The sequence below is a fragment of the Bidens hawaiensis genome, unplaced genomic scaffold, assembly GCF_021521415.1.
Source record: "Bidens hawaiensis isolate Kalapana, Puna unplaced genomic scaffold, B.hawaiensis_p1.1 tig00003752_1, whole genome shotgun sequence".
Taxonomy (NCBI): Eukaryota; Viridiplantae; Streptophyta; class Magnoliopsida; order Asterales; family Asteraceae; genus Bidens; species Bidens hawaiensis.
Genome location: NW_027491215.1, coordinates 1,069,330 through 1,083,184, shown reverse-complemented (window position 1 = coordinate 1,083,184; position 13,855 = coordinate 1,069,330). Strand labels below are relative to the sequence as shown.

The 13,855-nt window shown below is 38.4% G+C and overlaps 1 protein-coding gene across 1 annotated transcript; it reads right to left on the bottom strand.

The window, feature by feature from the left end:
* Positions 1 to 13,339: 13,339 nt before the first annotated feature.
* On the bottom strand, positions 13,340 to 13,687 carry LOC143624261 (uncharacterized). Its single transcript, XM_077094974.1, has one exon. The coding sequence runs from the start codon at positions 13,685 to 13,687 to the stop codon at positions 13,340 to 13,342; it is 348 nt and encodes a 115-aa protein (XP_076951089.1).
* Positions 13,688 to 13,855: the final 168 nt, after the last annotated feature.

Here is a 13,855-nt window from a genome sequence, read left to right as displayed (position 1 = left end):
TATTTAACCAATTAAATAATTAATTTATATAAATAAATTATCCAGATAATTTATTTAAATTATCAAGTGTGTTTGTTTAGAAAACCAATTTTCTAAACACATAGTGTTCGGTATTCGTTTAAATGATCAAATCATTAAAAGAATACAATTGGTGTCGTCTAGCTTGTTATTGGGTATGACCCGACTTGGATCAAACACAGTTAGCCACATTAATATAAGTATGTGTCTCGGGCATACGTAATTCCAACAATCTCCCACTTGCACGAGATACATAGAAAATTAATGCAAGTGGTGAATACCGCCTAACAACAGTTCATCACCCCTAACGTGTTTGACGAAGTGCCATTCAATAACATCATCCCTTCAAGTCCCTTACTTGATATGATTTAGGTGAATCTATCATTATATCTCTTTGTTACTAGATGTCATGTTGGATCTAAGAGACATAGGTGATCATTCTCTTTACAATTCAACTTTATCAGGCCTTAGACATCTAAACTCTCAACACATAAGAGGAACAAATTCCATCTTGACTGTATACGCCTCTCACTATCACTTTATACTCCACCCGAGCTCATCCTTATGTACCATCTTTTACGAATAGCGAAGGGGAGAGTCAAAGTGTAATACTCGGTGAAAATCAAGGCCCAGTATACATCTCAGGTCTAAGGATAATATGAAATTCTCCTTTACTCAAAATTACTAATGATCAGGTCCATCGACTCCATGTAGTAATATTGAGAGCGGGTCATTCCAATATTTGTATCCCACAAATATCTATGAACCTTGGCAGCAAACCTATGCTCCATATTCATTCCTTATGAATATCCACCAATCCTAGTTCATAATAGTCTTGCTTCATATTTGTTCCCACAAATGTGATCGACTACGGACTTTTAGAATAAGATAACTTATTCATGGATTAAACATGCAAAATTAGAATTTAACTCAAGATTCCATAATCATATAAAAGAGTTAAATTACAAAAGTCTTTTAAACGTAAATACAAAATAGATCAAATCCAATTACTAGAATATCGAAGTCCTAAGCCACTCGCATGACGCTCATGTTTCGGTCTTTCTAGGAGCTTCGTGAATGGATCCGCAAGATTTTGATCAGTTCCAACTTTGCGAATACATATCTTTCCCTTTTCAACTTCATCCCTTATGTAGTTGAATCTCCGCTCTATGTGTCTAGTCTTTTGGTGCGAACGAGGTTCCTTGATTTGTGCAATCGCACCCTCGTTGTCACAAAAGATTTCTAGAGGGTCTTGAATGGAAGAGACCACCCCTAGATCAGTAATGAATTTCTTCAACCATGCAGCTTCCTGAGCTGCCAATGAAGCGGCGATGTATTCTGATTCTGTAGTGGACAATGCTACCACTTCCTGTTTTGAGCTCTTCCAAGAGACAGCTCCTCCATTAAGTGTGAACACATACCCAGATTGTGATCGAGAATCATCTCGATCAGTTTGGAAGCTCGCATCCGTGTAACCTTTTATAGCGAGTTCCTCCTCACCAGATCCATATATCAGAAACATATCCTTAGTTCTCCTAAGGTATTTCAATATGTTCTTAACAGCCATCCAATGACTGTTTCCTGGATTCTGTTGGTATCTGCTTGTCATGCTCAAAGCGCATGACACATCCGGTCTAGTACATATCATCGCATACATGATGGATCCTATAGCAGAAGCATATGGGATTTGTTTCATCATCTCTTGCTCATCCTTTGAGCTTGCACATTGAGCTGAACTCAATATAGTCCCTCTTTGAATAGGTACAAAACCTTTCTTGGAGTTTTCCATCTTGAACCTTTTCAAGATCTTATCAATGTATGTACTTTGGTTCAAACCTATCAAGCGCCTTGACCTATCCCTATAGATCTTTATTCCCAAAATATAGGCAGCTTCACCAAGATCCTTGATGGAAAATCTACCTCCAAGCCAAGCCTTAACGCTTTCCATGGTTGGAATGTCATTTCCAAATAGTAGAATGTCATCGACATACAATACTAAGAAGGTAATTATACTCCCACTAGCTTTCTTATACACACAAGCCTCATCAGCGTTCTTGATGAATCCAAAACTTTTGATTTCTTCATCAAAACGATGATTCCAAGTTCTAGATGCTTGTTTCAATCCATAGATTGATTTCTTTAACTTGCATACTTTATTAGGATGTTTTGGATCGACAAAACCTTCAGGCTGAACCATATAGACATCTTCCTCAAGATATCCATTTAGGAAAGCGGTCTTGACATCCATTTGCCAAATTTCATAATCATAATGTGCAGCTATGGCAAATAATATCCTAATAGACTTAAGCATTGCCACAGGCGAAAAAGTTTCATCATAATCAACCCCTTGAGTTTGAGTGAAACCCTTAGCTACAAGTCTTGCTTTATAAGTATCCAAGTTTCCATGCATATCAGTTTTCCTTTTGAAAACCCACTTACTTCCAACAGCTTTGGAGTTGAGTGGTGGTTCAACCAATTCCCAAACTTGGTTGTCATACATGGATTGCATCTCAACGTTCATGGCTTCAAGCCATTTGTCACAATCATTCTTGGACATTGCATCACGGTATGTGGTCGGTTCATCCGAATCTACCACGTAGCAACCTTCTACAAAAAATCCATATTTTTCAGGTGGATTGCTAATTCTACCAGATCTGCGAACGTTTTGTGTGTTTTGATCAACCACTTGATCACTTTCAACAACCTCTTGTTGAGTGCTAGTATCAACCAATTGTGTATCATCTTGTGATTCTTGATCCTCATCAAATTTCACTGTTCTACTATTAGTTCCTTCCTCAAGGAACTTAGTTTCCAAGAACTTACCCTTTCGAGCAATAATAACATTTTGCTCACTAGGATCGTAAAAGTAATATCCTAAATCATCTTTAGGATAACCTATAAAGATACACTTAGTGGATCGGACTTCTAATTTGTTTGGGGTGTATTGCTTTACATAAGCTTCACAACCCCAAACTCTTAAGAATGATAGCGATGGAGCCTTTCCATGCCATACTTCAAAAGGTGTCTTCTCCACTTTCTTGGTTGGAGCCATATTCAATATGCGAACAGCGGAAAGTAAAGCATAGCCCCAAAATGATAGAGGTAAAGTGCTTCTAGCCATCATCGATCGAACCATATCTAATAGGGTACGATTTCTCCTTTCAGACACACCATTATGTTGTGGTGTTCCAGGTGGAGTAAGTTGTGAAATAATTCCACAACTCTTAAGATGATCTTGAAAAACACCACTTAGGTATTCACCTCCTCTATCACTACGAAGTATTTTGATTGTGGTCTTGAGTTGTCTTTCTACTTCAGTTTTGAAGTCTTTGAACATTTCAAAAGCTTCATCTTTGTGTTTCATTAAGTACACATAACCATATCGACTATAATCGTCAATAAAGGTAATGAAGTATCTTTCACCATTCCTAGTCATTGGTCTAAAAGGACCACATACATCCGAATGTATGATACCCAATAATTCTTTTGACCTTTCAAAAGTTTTATTAAAGGGTTGCTTTGTCATTTTGCCTTGTAAACAAGATTCACATACATCAAATGAATCATACTCATTTGTTTCTAGAATACCACTCTTGCGAAGAGTTTGCATGCGATTCTTACTTATATGTCCAAGGCGACAATGCCAAAGATAGGAATCACCCAAGTCCTTCTTGAGTTTCTTGGTGTTGACATTGTACATTGAACTACTATGTGACATACCACTTTGATCTATTTCATATATACCATTCATGGGTATAGCTTTAAAATAAAACATGCCATTCATCAAAACATGAATATCACAATTTATAAATTTAAGATCAAAGCCACATTGTTTTAAAAGGGACACGGAAATAATGTTTCTCCTTAACTTAGGAGCATACAAAACATTCTTCAAAATTACTTCCAAACCACTTGGAAGCTTTAACAAGTAGTCTCCTTGGGCTTGGACTTCAACTCTTGCTCCATTGCCCATAAAGAGACTAATGTCCCCTTTGTTGAGTTGTTTACTTCTTTTGAACCCCTGCAACAAATTGCAAATGTGAGTTCCACATCCGGTATCAAGTACCCATGTATTTGAAGAAATAACATTTAGTTCAATATGTATAGTAAAGATAATACCTGAGGTATGCCCCGCATCCCTCTTATCTTTTAACGCATTGAGATAGGTCGGACAATTCCTTTTCCAATGACCTATCTCTCCACACTCAAAGCATGGATCTTGCGCCGCAACCTTTTGCTTCTTTTCCTTCGGTTTGGTGGGCGTGATGGCTTTCCTCTTTCCCTTTCCTTGGACGTGGCCCTTGCCCTTAGCAACACTTGCTTTGGGGTTGGAGTTATGTCCCCTTTTTCCTTCATTGATTGTTAGAACGGGTAAAACCCTTTTACCCATTCCCGCTTCGGCCGTTCTTAGCATTGCGTGAAGCTCACCAATGCTTTTGTCCCATCCATTCATGTTATAATTCATGACAAAGGTTTCAAACCTTTTGGTCAAAGAGTTGAGGATCAAATCCGTAGCCAACTCATTAGATACGGGACAATTCAACCTACGAAGCTTTTCAATGTAGCTTTTCATTTTTAGGACATAAGATGAGACGCTTTGGGTTTCCTCCATACGACATGCATGAAACGCTCGAACCGTTTCGAAACGTTCCGCTCTAGCTTGTTGAAGGAACATTTCCTTCAATTGAGTTATCATGTCGTATGCCCCATGATGCTCGAAATCCTTTTGGATTTCGGGAATCATAGTCCCTAACATGAGGCAAGAGGCTTGCACCGAATCTTTGGTGTACTTGACCCAATCGTTATACGCCTCCTCATCTTCCACGTTAGGCTCGTCGGGAATGGGATCGTCTAAGACATATGATATCTCTTCTTGTTTGAGAACTATTCTCAAGTTGCGATACCAATCCATAAAGTTATTATGGTTTAGACGATCCTTTTCAAGGATGGTTCTTAAGGATAGGTTACGGGTGTTATGGGTAGAGGTGTTTGCATTGTTAGCGGCCATCTACAAAATTTAACAAAGTTTTATTTTAGTATTACAAACAATTTAATTATTAATACCCTTTTATTCCAAATTTTAAAATAATAATTAAATTCTAGAATCCAACGATAAATCAAATTTCGGTTAGGTGACCTTTATCCCGTTATTTGATTTAACAAGGTAGTCAATCTTGACAATTGCAACCCTTTGCAACTTCTAGAGGTATGGGACCATTCGAAATCCTTATTTCGTGTTGGCATGTTTATCCCATCAACACCATTGGATCCCCATGCTTAGGTGACCTTTATCACATGGTTTCCAATTCAAGTCGTCCTACTTGTATAAACACGTAAGATTAACATACAAGTGGTTAGGTGACCTTTATCCCACAAATATGTTAATATTACCCTAAGTATATTAGTTTGCTCAAAATGGTTAGGTGACCTTTATCCCATTTAAAGTTCCCTAATACGTTAAGTGTCATACAAAAGGATGGTGTAAGACTTGTTTCCTTGGTAATTATGAAAAAGGGATTTTAAGTTTTCCAATATTCTAGTTTGAAAAACATTATGCCATATCCTAACATGCATTTAGTAATATGGCGATTTTGAAAACCAATTTTCAAGGTTCAAGTTATAATAAAACCAATTTTATTATATGTGAGTAATCGCTTAGTTTTAATAAACCCATTTAATTAAACTAATTGACGCGATATTACCAAATATATATTAGAACCCGTTTTATGCTTGTTGTCGTTCCTATGTGACGGTTTGGATATCCTAATATCTATCAACCACACATTACAATAAGTAAAACAAACAACCAAGCAAACACATGCAAAATATAGTCATAACCGAGAACCGCTAAGTTTGACCATACTTGTTAGCCGAAACAAGTATAGGTCATAAGTCACACCTAAGGGACAAAACATGACACAAGGATGGAATGTTGACTCCCACTTGACCTTGCATCCAAATGCTTCAAGTATCCTTTCCAAGTTGTTGTGTTCTTGTTGGGCTTGTTAATGGGCTCCAAACTTCCAAAAGTCTTCTTGGGCCCAAGAGTGAAATTTATGGGCCTAATGGGCTTGAATCCCATGATGGGCCTGTGAGGCCCAACAAGCCCAAAATTTCGGTCCAAGGCCCAAATCCACCAATTCTTGCATCTTCAATTTTTACAAAATGTATCCTAATACATATTTTTCTAAAAAAAAAGAAAATGCAACTAATCTATTTATTACAAACCAACTTATGAATAAATAAATTACACAAGCCTAAGATTATGAATTATTACAACCATATTGAATAATAAACATAATCAACATACACAAACAACAATCAACACATCCAAGGTCTAGGTTTCGGTTATGACACATCCAAACATACCAAATGTTCTAAGCATGCAACCTAAGCAACCAATGCCCAAAATCACCAAATAAAATCGGCCCCCCCCCCCCCCAAGAGGCTACGGCCCAAATTATTATTATTATTTTTTTTTATTTTCAACATCCAAATGTTATTAATGGTTTCCTAAGATCTTTCATGCATGTCAAGATCTTACAAATCCATGAGGGGTAAAATCCACCCAAATTTCGGACCCCTTTTTCACCCATGAAAAACCCGAAATCTATGAACATGTAAGAAGCATAAGTCCTTGTAACCGGCTCTTGATGCCATTGTTGGGTTTTAAACAAGATTATCAAAGTTCAAGTTAACCATATTTAACATGAAAACGCAACGGAAGCTTAGATTTTAAAACTTGTTGTGAACATACCATTATGTTAAAACTAAAACCCAAAGAACAAGGATCAATATTACAAGAACAAAATGCTCACAAATGTAAATTGTACCTTCTTCTACCTTTAGAAGAACAAGTGATTTGTTGAAGGAGATGGTGGATGAATGACAAGCCTCCAAAGAAGAAGACCTCAAGAGTGTGATACCCCAAGCTATTTGTGACAACACCAAGTGATTGCTAGGATTTATGAACACTATATGAGCTCCCAAAGACTCCCAATTTCTGCCCAAAATGGGCCGTGAGGTTTGAGAGGGAGTGAGAGAGAGTGAACTTGATTCAACACTTGAAAAAAATTCAAAATGAAAGATCACTTTTGCATGTCTTGGATGTGGAGATATATTAAATGGTCATCACATGGAGACAAGGCCATTTGATTGGGTAAAACCACCACCCCACATGGGTGGCCGGTTTTTGATTGTTATTTTTTTTTTTTTTTTTGTTTTGTTTTAACAATTAAAACATCTCCATCTCCATCTTATACTTTATAAAACTAATTTTATAAATCATGCATGCTATCTTAATTATTTAACCAATTAAATAATTAATTTATATAAATAAATTATCCAGATAATTTATTTAAATTATCAAGTGTGTTTGTTTAGAAAACCAATTTTCTAAACACATAGTGTTCGGTATTCGTTTAAATGATCAAATCATTAAAAGAATACAATTGGTGTCGTCTAGCTTGTTATTGGGTATGACCCGACTTGGATCAAACACAGTTAGCCACATTAATATAAGTATGTGTCTCGGGCATACGTAATTCCAACATGTATAATATAATACATAAATATTTTAAGTACGCATATGTCCCCAATATATGTTTGAAAACAGTAATTATAAAATGGGAGTGATTTCTCATCTTATCACTTAAACGAGATTAGAAAGTAACAAGAATAACGAAGAACCGAACTTTAACGTGCTGACTGAGATAATACAAACAATACTAAAACTTAGGATAATAAACTAGATCTAAAACCATGAACATAGCCACTGGAATCAATCCAAACGAATGTATAGAACTCCGGTTATGAGATTTTCAGTAAATAAGCGAGCTAATACTGATCAGAATCTGAACAGCGAGTCAGGAGTCAGGTTTTAGTCAGTACACTCAAAATTTTATTTTGAACAAAAAATTCTTCTGGACCAAAAGCTTGTTCCGACCAGAAGATAGAGATTATAACAAGTGAGATTATAACAAGTCAATTAAGTTTGACTAAAACACCCTTAACAGGCCGGGTTCAAATTGACCACCGAAACTCCATTAATCAGTGAAATTGATTGAAGGCTTTTGTTTATTGAATGAAATACTAAACAATTACAACAGAAAACTTACCCAAACGAGAAGAGGAACTATGAGGAAAAACGTGGTTACTGATGTCTTGAACTTCAAAGTCAACAAACCTTGACCAAACTTGTTAAATTAATGAATATTTGGATGGTTGAAGGAGGGAATTCTAGGGCATGTTCGAAAAGACACATTTATTATTATACTAATATACTTAAACCAATTCCATTATTTGCCTGGTTGTGATATTGCTCGATTAGTTGTTTGACTGCTATATGAATTATGTGTTTATAGCTTTTATGGTTGGTTGGTATTTCATCCTCATCCTCATAGTACGATCATACGTTGTCCAAGTAGACGTGTCCGAATCGAGTGGCATGTTCGGAAAGACGCATTTATTTACTTTTACTTTATGTTGTTTATTGGTTGCGAATTTGTCGAGTAGACATGCTCGTAATCTAGTGGCATGATTAAAAAAGACACTTATACTTGTTTATATTAATTGATGCTTTTCACATACTCAAGGAATTGTTTATTTCTCAATATTGTTGTTATATTTACACAAAACTGTAAATTACTTGCTCAACATGTGTTGTTGACAAATTATTTTTATGCCTATTGTAGTTTGTTATTTCCGAAGATTTGAAGTGGAGAACTTAGATCATACCTTAATCTAAATTTAATAAAAGTTTAAATGTTGTTGTAATTTCTTATGTTTTAAATACATTGTGTACTTTAATATGAATAAAATAAATTAGATATTGACACTTATAATTGTTTTAGTGTCTTTGAGAATACAAATATTGTCGCGCACCGGCATGTTTCGTCGTAGGTTGGGGTGTGACAACCACTTTGGTGCTCATCCCGTGATGCGAACCCAACATGCGTCCTTTTCATCGGAGTTCGGAAAACTACGCAACCCATCGAACAACCTGGTCTCAAGTTCCTCATCCATGTACAACCCGAGTCGACTGGCAAGGGTGGTATGGGACCATGTGTGCCACTTTCCACCCAAATGGAAATGCAGTATTCCGTTCTTATCATACACATCAATAATAAGGGACATACGCTGAATAGAAGAAAGTAACTCAAGGGTCAACTCAACAAACACGGGTTGCCGGATGTTGAACAGTCTCTTCCAAGGCTCAGTGAGCATATCTTCAAACCGGGCGCACTGGTTAATTTGTGAGTCCCAACAAATGAACTGACCCATGCTAATGCTGTCACTCTGATCCGATAACTCGACCAATTTTATATATGCGGCTTTACTTTTGGCGCTCTCACCATTGAATTGTAGGAACGAGTGGTCAAGCAATGATATCTGAACAAAATATGGAGGAATTAGCACAATAAACATGAAAAACAGGCTTTCTGACCATAGTGCACGGTCGTGCATGGCCAGCATGCCGGTGGATATGATCATGCAGCGATGGTCGCCGTGGAATTAGTCAGGTTTTCGGTCATGCATGTCAAGGGCACGACTGTGCAGTTTGCACAGTGGTCAGAAAAATGGCCCTAGTTGGCCGAAATTCAAGCCAAACAACCAAAACGACCAAATCAAGCACAATTGAACCAAATAAGAACCAATACAACCTTATACCTAACCCCTAACGCGAGAAAATACAACAAATTGAACCATTAATTGGTTGGATCTAAGAAGCCCCAAAATAAACAAGAAGAAACCCTAGAACTAAGAAAGATAAAGAATTGGAAGATGAAAAGAGGAGGAAAACAAACCTTGGTTGTTAGAAACAGGGAGAAATTGCAAGATCTTGAAGGATAGAGGGTTAACCCGGGTGTTGGGAGGATGAAAACGAGGAATTATTAAGTTAGGTGGTTGTGAAGGATGGTTAAAACCTGGCGCATGGTCTTCGAGAAATGCGCACGAGCAGGCAGGTCAAATGCACGACCATGAGGTCAAAAGAGTACCACCGTGTAGTTTTAGTGCACCACCATGCCATTCTGGCAGTTTCCAAATGTTTTATTTCAAACACCATTTTGACTCCCATATTTCGACCATTATGAGCTCTAACCAAAAGATCAAGCTAGAAATTTAACGCACAAACCCCGCCAAACAACGAAGGCACAGAATCCAACTCCTCGATTCCGAGTATTAATGAGAAACGAACAAAAAACCATAAATCTACAAATTTCCTAAACATGCTAAATTTTGAAGGAGTCGATAGCTAGACTCACACTCCCCACACTTATATCATAGGGTGGAGGAAAAAAAACCCCAATGTAACCTTGATTGGTTCACCCAAATATTGTTTCAAACGGTGAATGTTCACCTTGAAGAAGTGTCCATCCTCATGGCCGATCTCAACGGTACCATAGTCAAATACTTGCCTCACACTAAAGTGGTCGGACCATCGGGATTTCAATTTCCCGGGGAATAAACGAAGGAGAAAATTGTAAGAAACACATAATCGCCCACTTGGAATTATTTGTGGTCCTTCAAGCAGGCGTCGTGGAGCTTTTTTAGTTCTCCCCTTGTAAATTCTTGAGTTCTCATAAGCTTGGCCTCCTAATTCCTCATGCTCATGAATATGACCAAACCTGTTTTTTCTCGCACATGCAAGATCAAGATTAACACTTTTTAAAACCCAATAAGTTTTATGCTCAATCTCAACAGGGATATGACATGCTTTCCCGTACACCAATTTAAACGATTTCATACTAATCAGTGTTTTGTAGGTGGTATGGAAAGCCCACAATGCGTCATCCAACTTCTCGGACCAATCCTTACGGTTCTTACTAACGGTCTTTTCAAGGATTCTCTTGATGCCCCGATTGATGACCTAGACCTGGCCACTCGTCTGTGGGTGATATGGTGAAGAGAAGCGATGATGAACACCATATCCAGATAATGCCTTGTCCAACTGGACATTATTGAAATGAGTCCCACAGTCAATGACAAATGCTTTGGGGGCACCAAAGCAAGAAAACAACTTCTTCAAGAATTTCACCATCGACCTATCGTCATTTGTGGGCAAGGATTGCACCTCGGCTCACTTTGAAACATAGTCAATGGCTATTAGGATGTAACGGTGGCTGAAAGAAGTCGGGAAAGATCCAATGAAATCGATGCCCCACACAAAAAAAACCTCACAAACCTGAATCAGTCGCTGGGGCATCTCATCCTGTGATGAGATGTTGGTCGCTCTCTAGCAAGCATCGCAAGATTGCACCATGTCATGAACATCACAGAAGATGGTTGGCCAAAAGAAACCGACGTTAAAGACCTTCACGGTTGATGTAGCTCCATGGTGTCCTCTAGTCGGGCCCTCGTGGCAGTGACTCTGGATTTTGCGTGCTCCGTCACCATACACGCACCTACCCACGATTTGGGCCCCGACACGAAACAAATAGGGATCCTCCTGAAAATAATGCTTAATATTAGAAAAGAATATCTTCTTTTGCTGGTGAGTAAGGGCCTTCATAACGTTCCCACTCACAAGAAAATTCGCGATGTCCGCAAACCAAGGATGATCATCATCCCAAGTCTTGATATACATGAGGAAATCGTGGGGGAAATTGTTATTTATGTGAACCCCCACTTGTTCCGATGAAGCTGAGCACTCAAGGCGAGAAAGGTGATCGGCCGCAACATTTTCCCCACACTTTTTGTCACGAATCTTTATATCAAACTCCTACAGAAATAGAATCCAACGAATAAGTCTCGGCTTCGCATCTTGTTTACAGAAAAGATAACGAATGGCTGCATGATTCGTGTACACGATGGTCTTAGAGAGGACAAGATACAACTGAAATTTATCGAATGCAAAGACGATCACAAGGAGCTATTTCTCCGTAGTCGTGTAATGCTTCTACGCATCATTCAGAGCCCTGATCCGATAGTAAATCTGGTGAAAGTGCTTATCTCTCCTTTGATCTGAAACTGCATCGTATGCAAAATCGCTAGCATCACACATTAACTCAAAAGGTATAGTCAAATCCGGGGCTACCATGATAGAGACATTCACTAATGTCTCCTTCAACAACTTAAATTTACGAATTCTCTCTGAGGAGAAAACAAACGGGGCATCCTTCTCGGGGAGCTTAGTCATCGAGCGGGCGTTTGGGAAAAGTCCTTTATGAATCACCGACAAAAACCCATGTGATCTAGAAAACTCTTAATAGAATTCACTGAATTCAGTGGTTGATGCTTAGAAATGATATCAATTTTGGCTCGATTGTCCTCAAGCCCCGCCTGTGAAATCTTATGCCCTAACACCATGCCTTCCTTCACCACGAAGTGGCATTTCTCCTGATTAAGAACAAGGTTGAATTCTACTCACCTAGCAAACCTTTTCTCAAAAATTCTCAAAGAATGATCACAAGAATTCTCAAACACAAAAAAGTCATCCATGAAAACCGCCATGGAGGCCTCGATCATATCATGAAAAACAGCCACCATATATCTCTGAAACGTGGTTGGGGCATTACACAACCCATAGGGCATCCTCCGATAGGAGAATGTGCCATAGGGACATGTGAAAGTCGTCTTCTCCTGATCCTCAACAGAAATGGGGATATGATAATATCCCGAGAAGCCATCGGAAAAGCAATAGAACATATTTCCTGATAGTCTTTCTAACATATGATCAATAAAGGGGAGGGGGGTGATCTTTTCTCGTGGCATTGTTAAGTTTGCGGTAACCAATGCAAACTCTCAGTCTTGTGACTGTACGAGTAGGAATTAACGCGGTTTTCTTATTCATCACAACCGCCATATCGCTCTTTTTTGGGACAACGTACATAGGGCTCACCCATAGGGAATCTGATATCGGATAAATCTATCTAGCATGGAGTAGCTTGATGACCTATTTCTTCACAACGTGTTGCATATTAGGGTTGAGTTTCCTTTGATGCTACACCATAGGTTTGTACTCCTCCTCCATCAAGATCTTAAGGGTATAAAATCCATAATCTTCAAAGCGATCACATGCTTGTGCCTTTTGAGAACCGTGAGAAATTTAACCTTCTCCTCACTAAACAAACTCGAAGAAATGATAACAGGCAAGCGGCACACATCCTCCAAAGGCATACTACAAATGGGACGAGAGCTCCTTAAGATTAATGGATGGTGGTTGCTCAACAAAAGTTTTTGCCTTAGGATTGGAAATGCGATCGATGACCTTAATTTTCTCCAAACATTCAGGAGGCTCGTGGTCTACACCATAGACCAACTCCTCAAGTAGAGGCTCAATGACAAGGTAAGAACCCTCTCTACTAATCAATTGAGTATCCTAAGAACTCTCGTCACACGTGTCGTAAAGGTGTTCACACACATAAGAATCAATGGTATCAATGTAGAGCATGTCATCATGATCCTGTAGGTTTCCCATAGATCTCCCAATATCAAAGGTCACCTCCTCATCTTCAACTCTAACAGTGAGTCTGTCGGTGCATACATCAATGAGAGCTCTAGCAGTGGCTAGGAAGGGACGACCTAGGATAAGTGGTACATTTTTATTCTCATCCATGTCTAAGAGAACAAAATCAACAGGAAACACAAATTTGTCGATTTTCACCAGCATATTCTCAACTATAACACGAGGATATTTCATAGAATGGTCGATAAGTTGCATGCTCATGTGAGTAGGCTTAGGCTCACCTAGGTTTAGTAATATATAAAGATAGAATAGGGCATCAAGTTTATGCTAGCACCTTGGTCGGCTAAAGCATTACTAACCAGCAAACTACCTATCAAACAAGGAAAGGTGAAACTTTCCGGATCAGTCATATGTTTGGGCAGTTTATTC

Excerpts from the sequence above, each read along its gene's own strand:
- LOC143624261 (XM_077094974.1), bottom strand. The coding sequence starts at position 13,687 with ATGAGCATGCAACTTATCGACCATTCTATGAAATATCCTCGTGTTATA.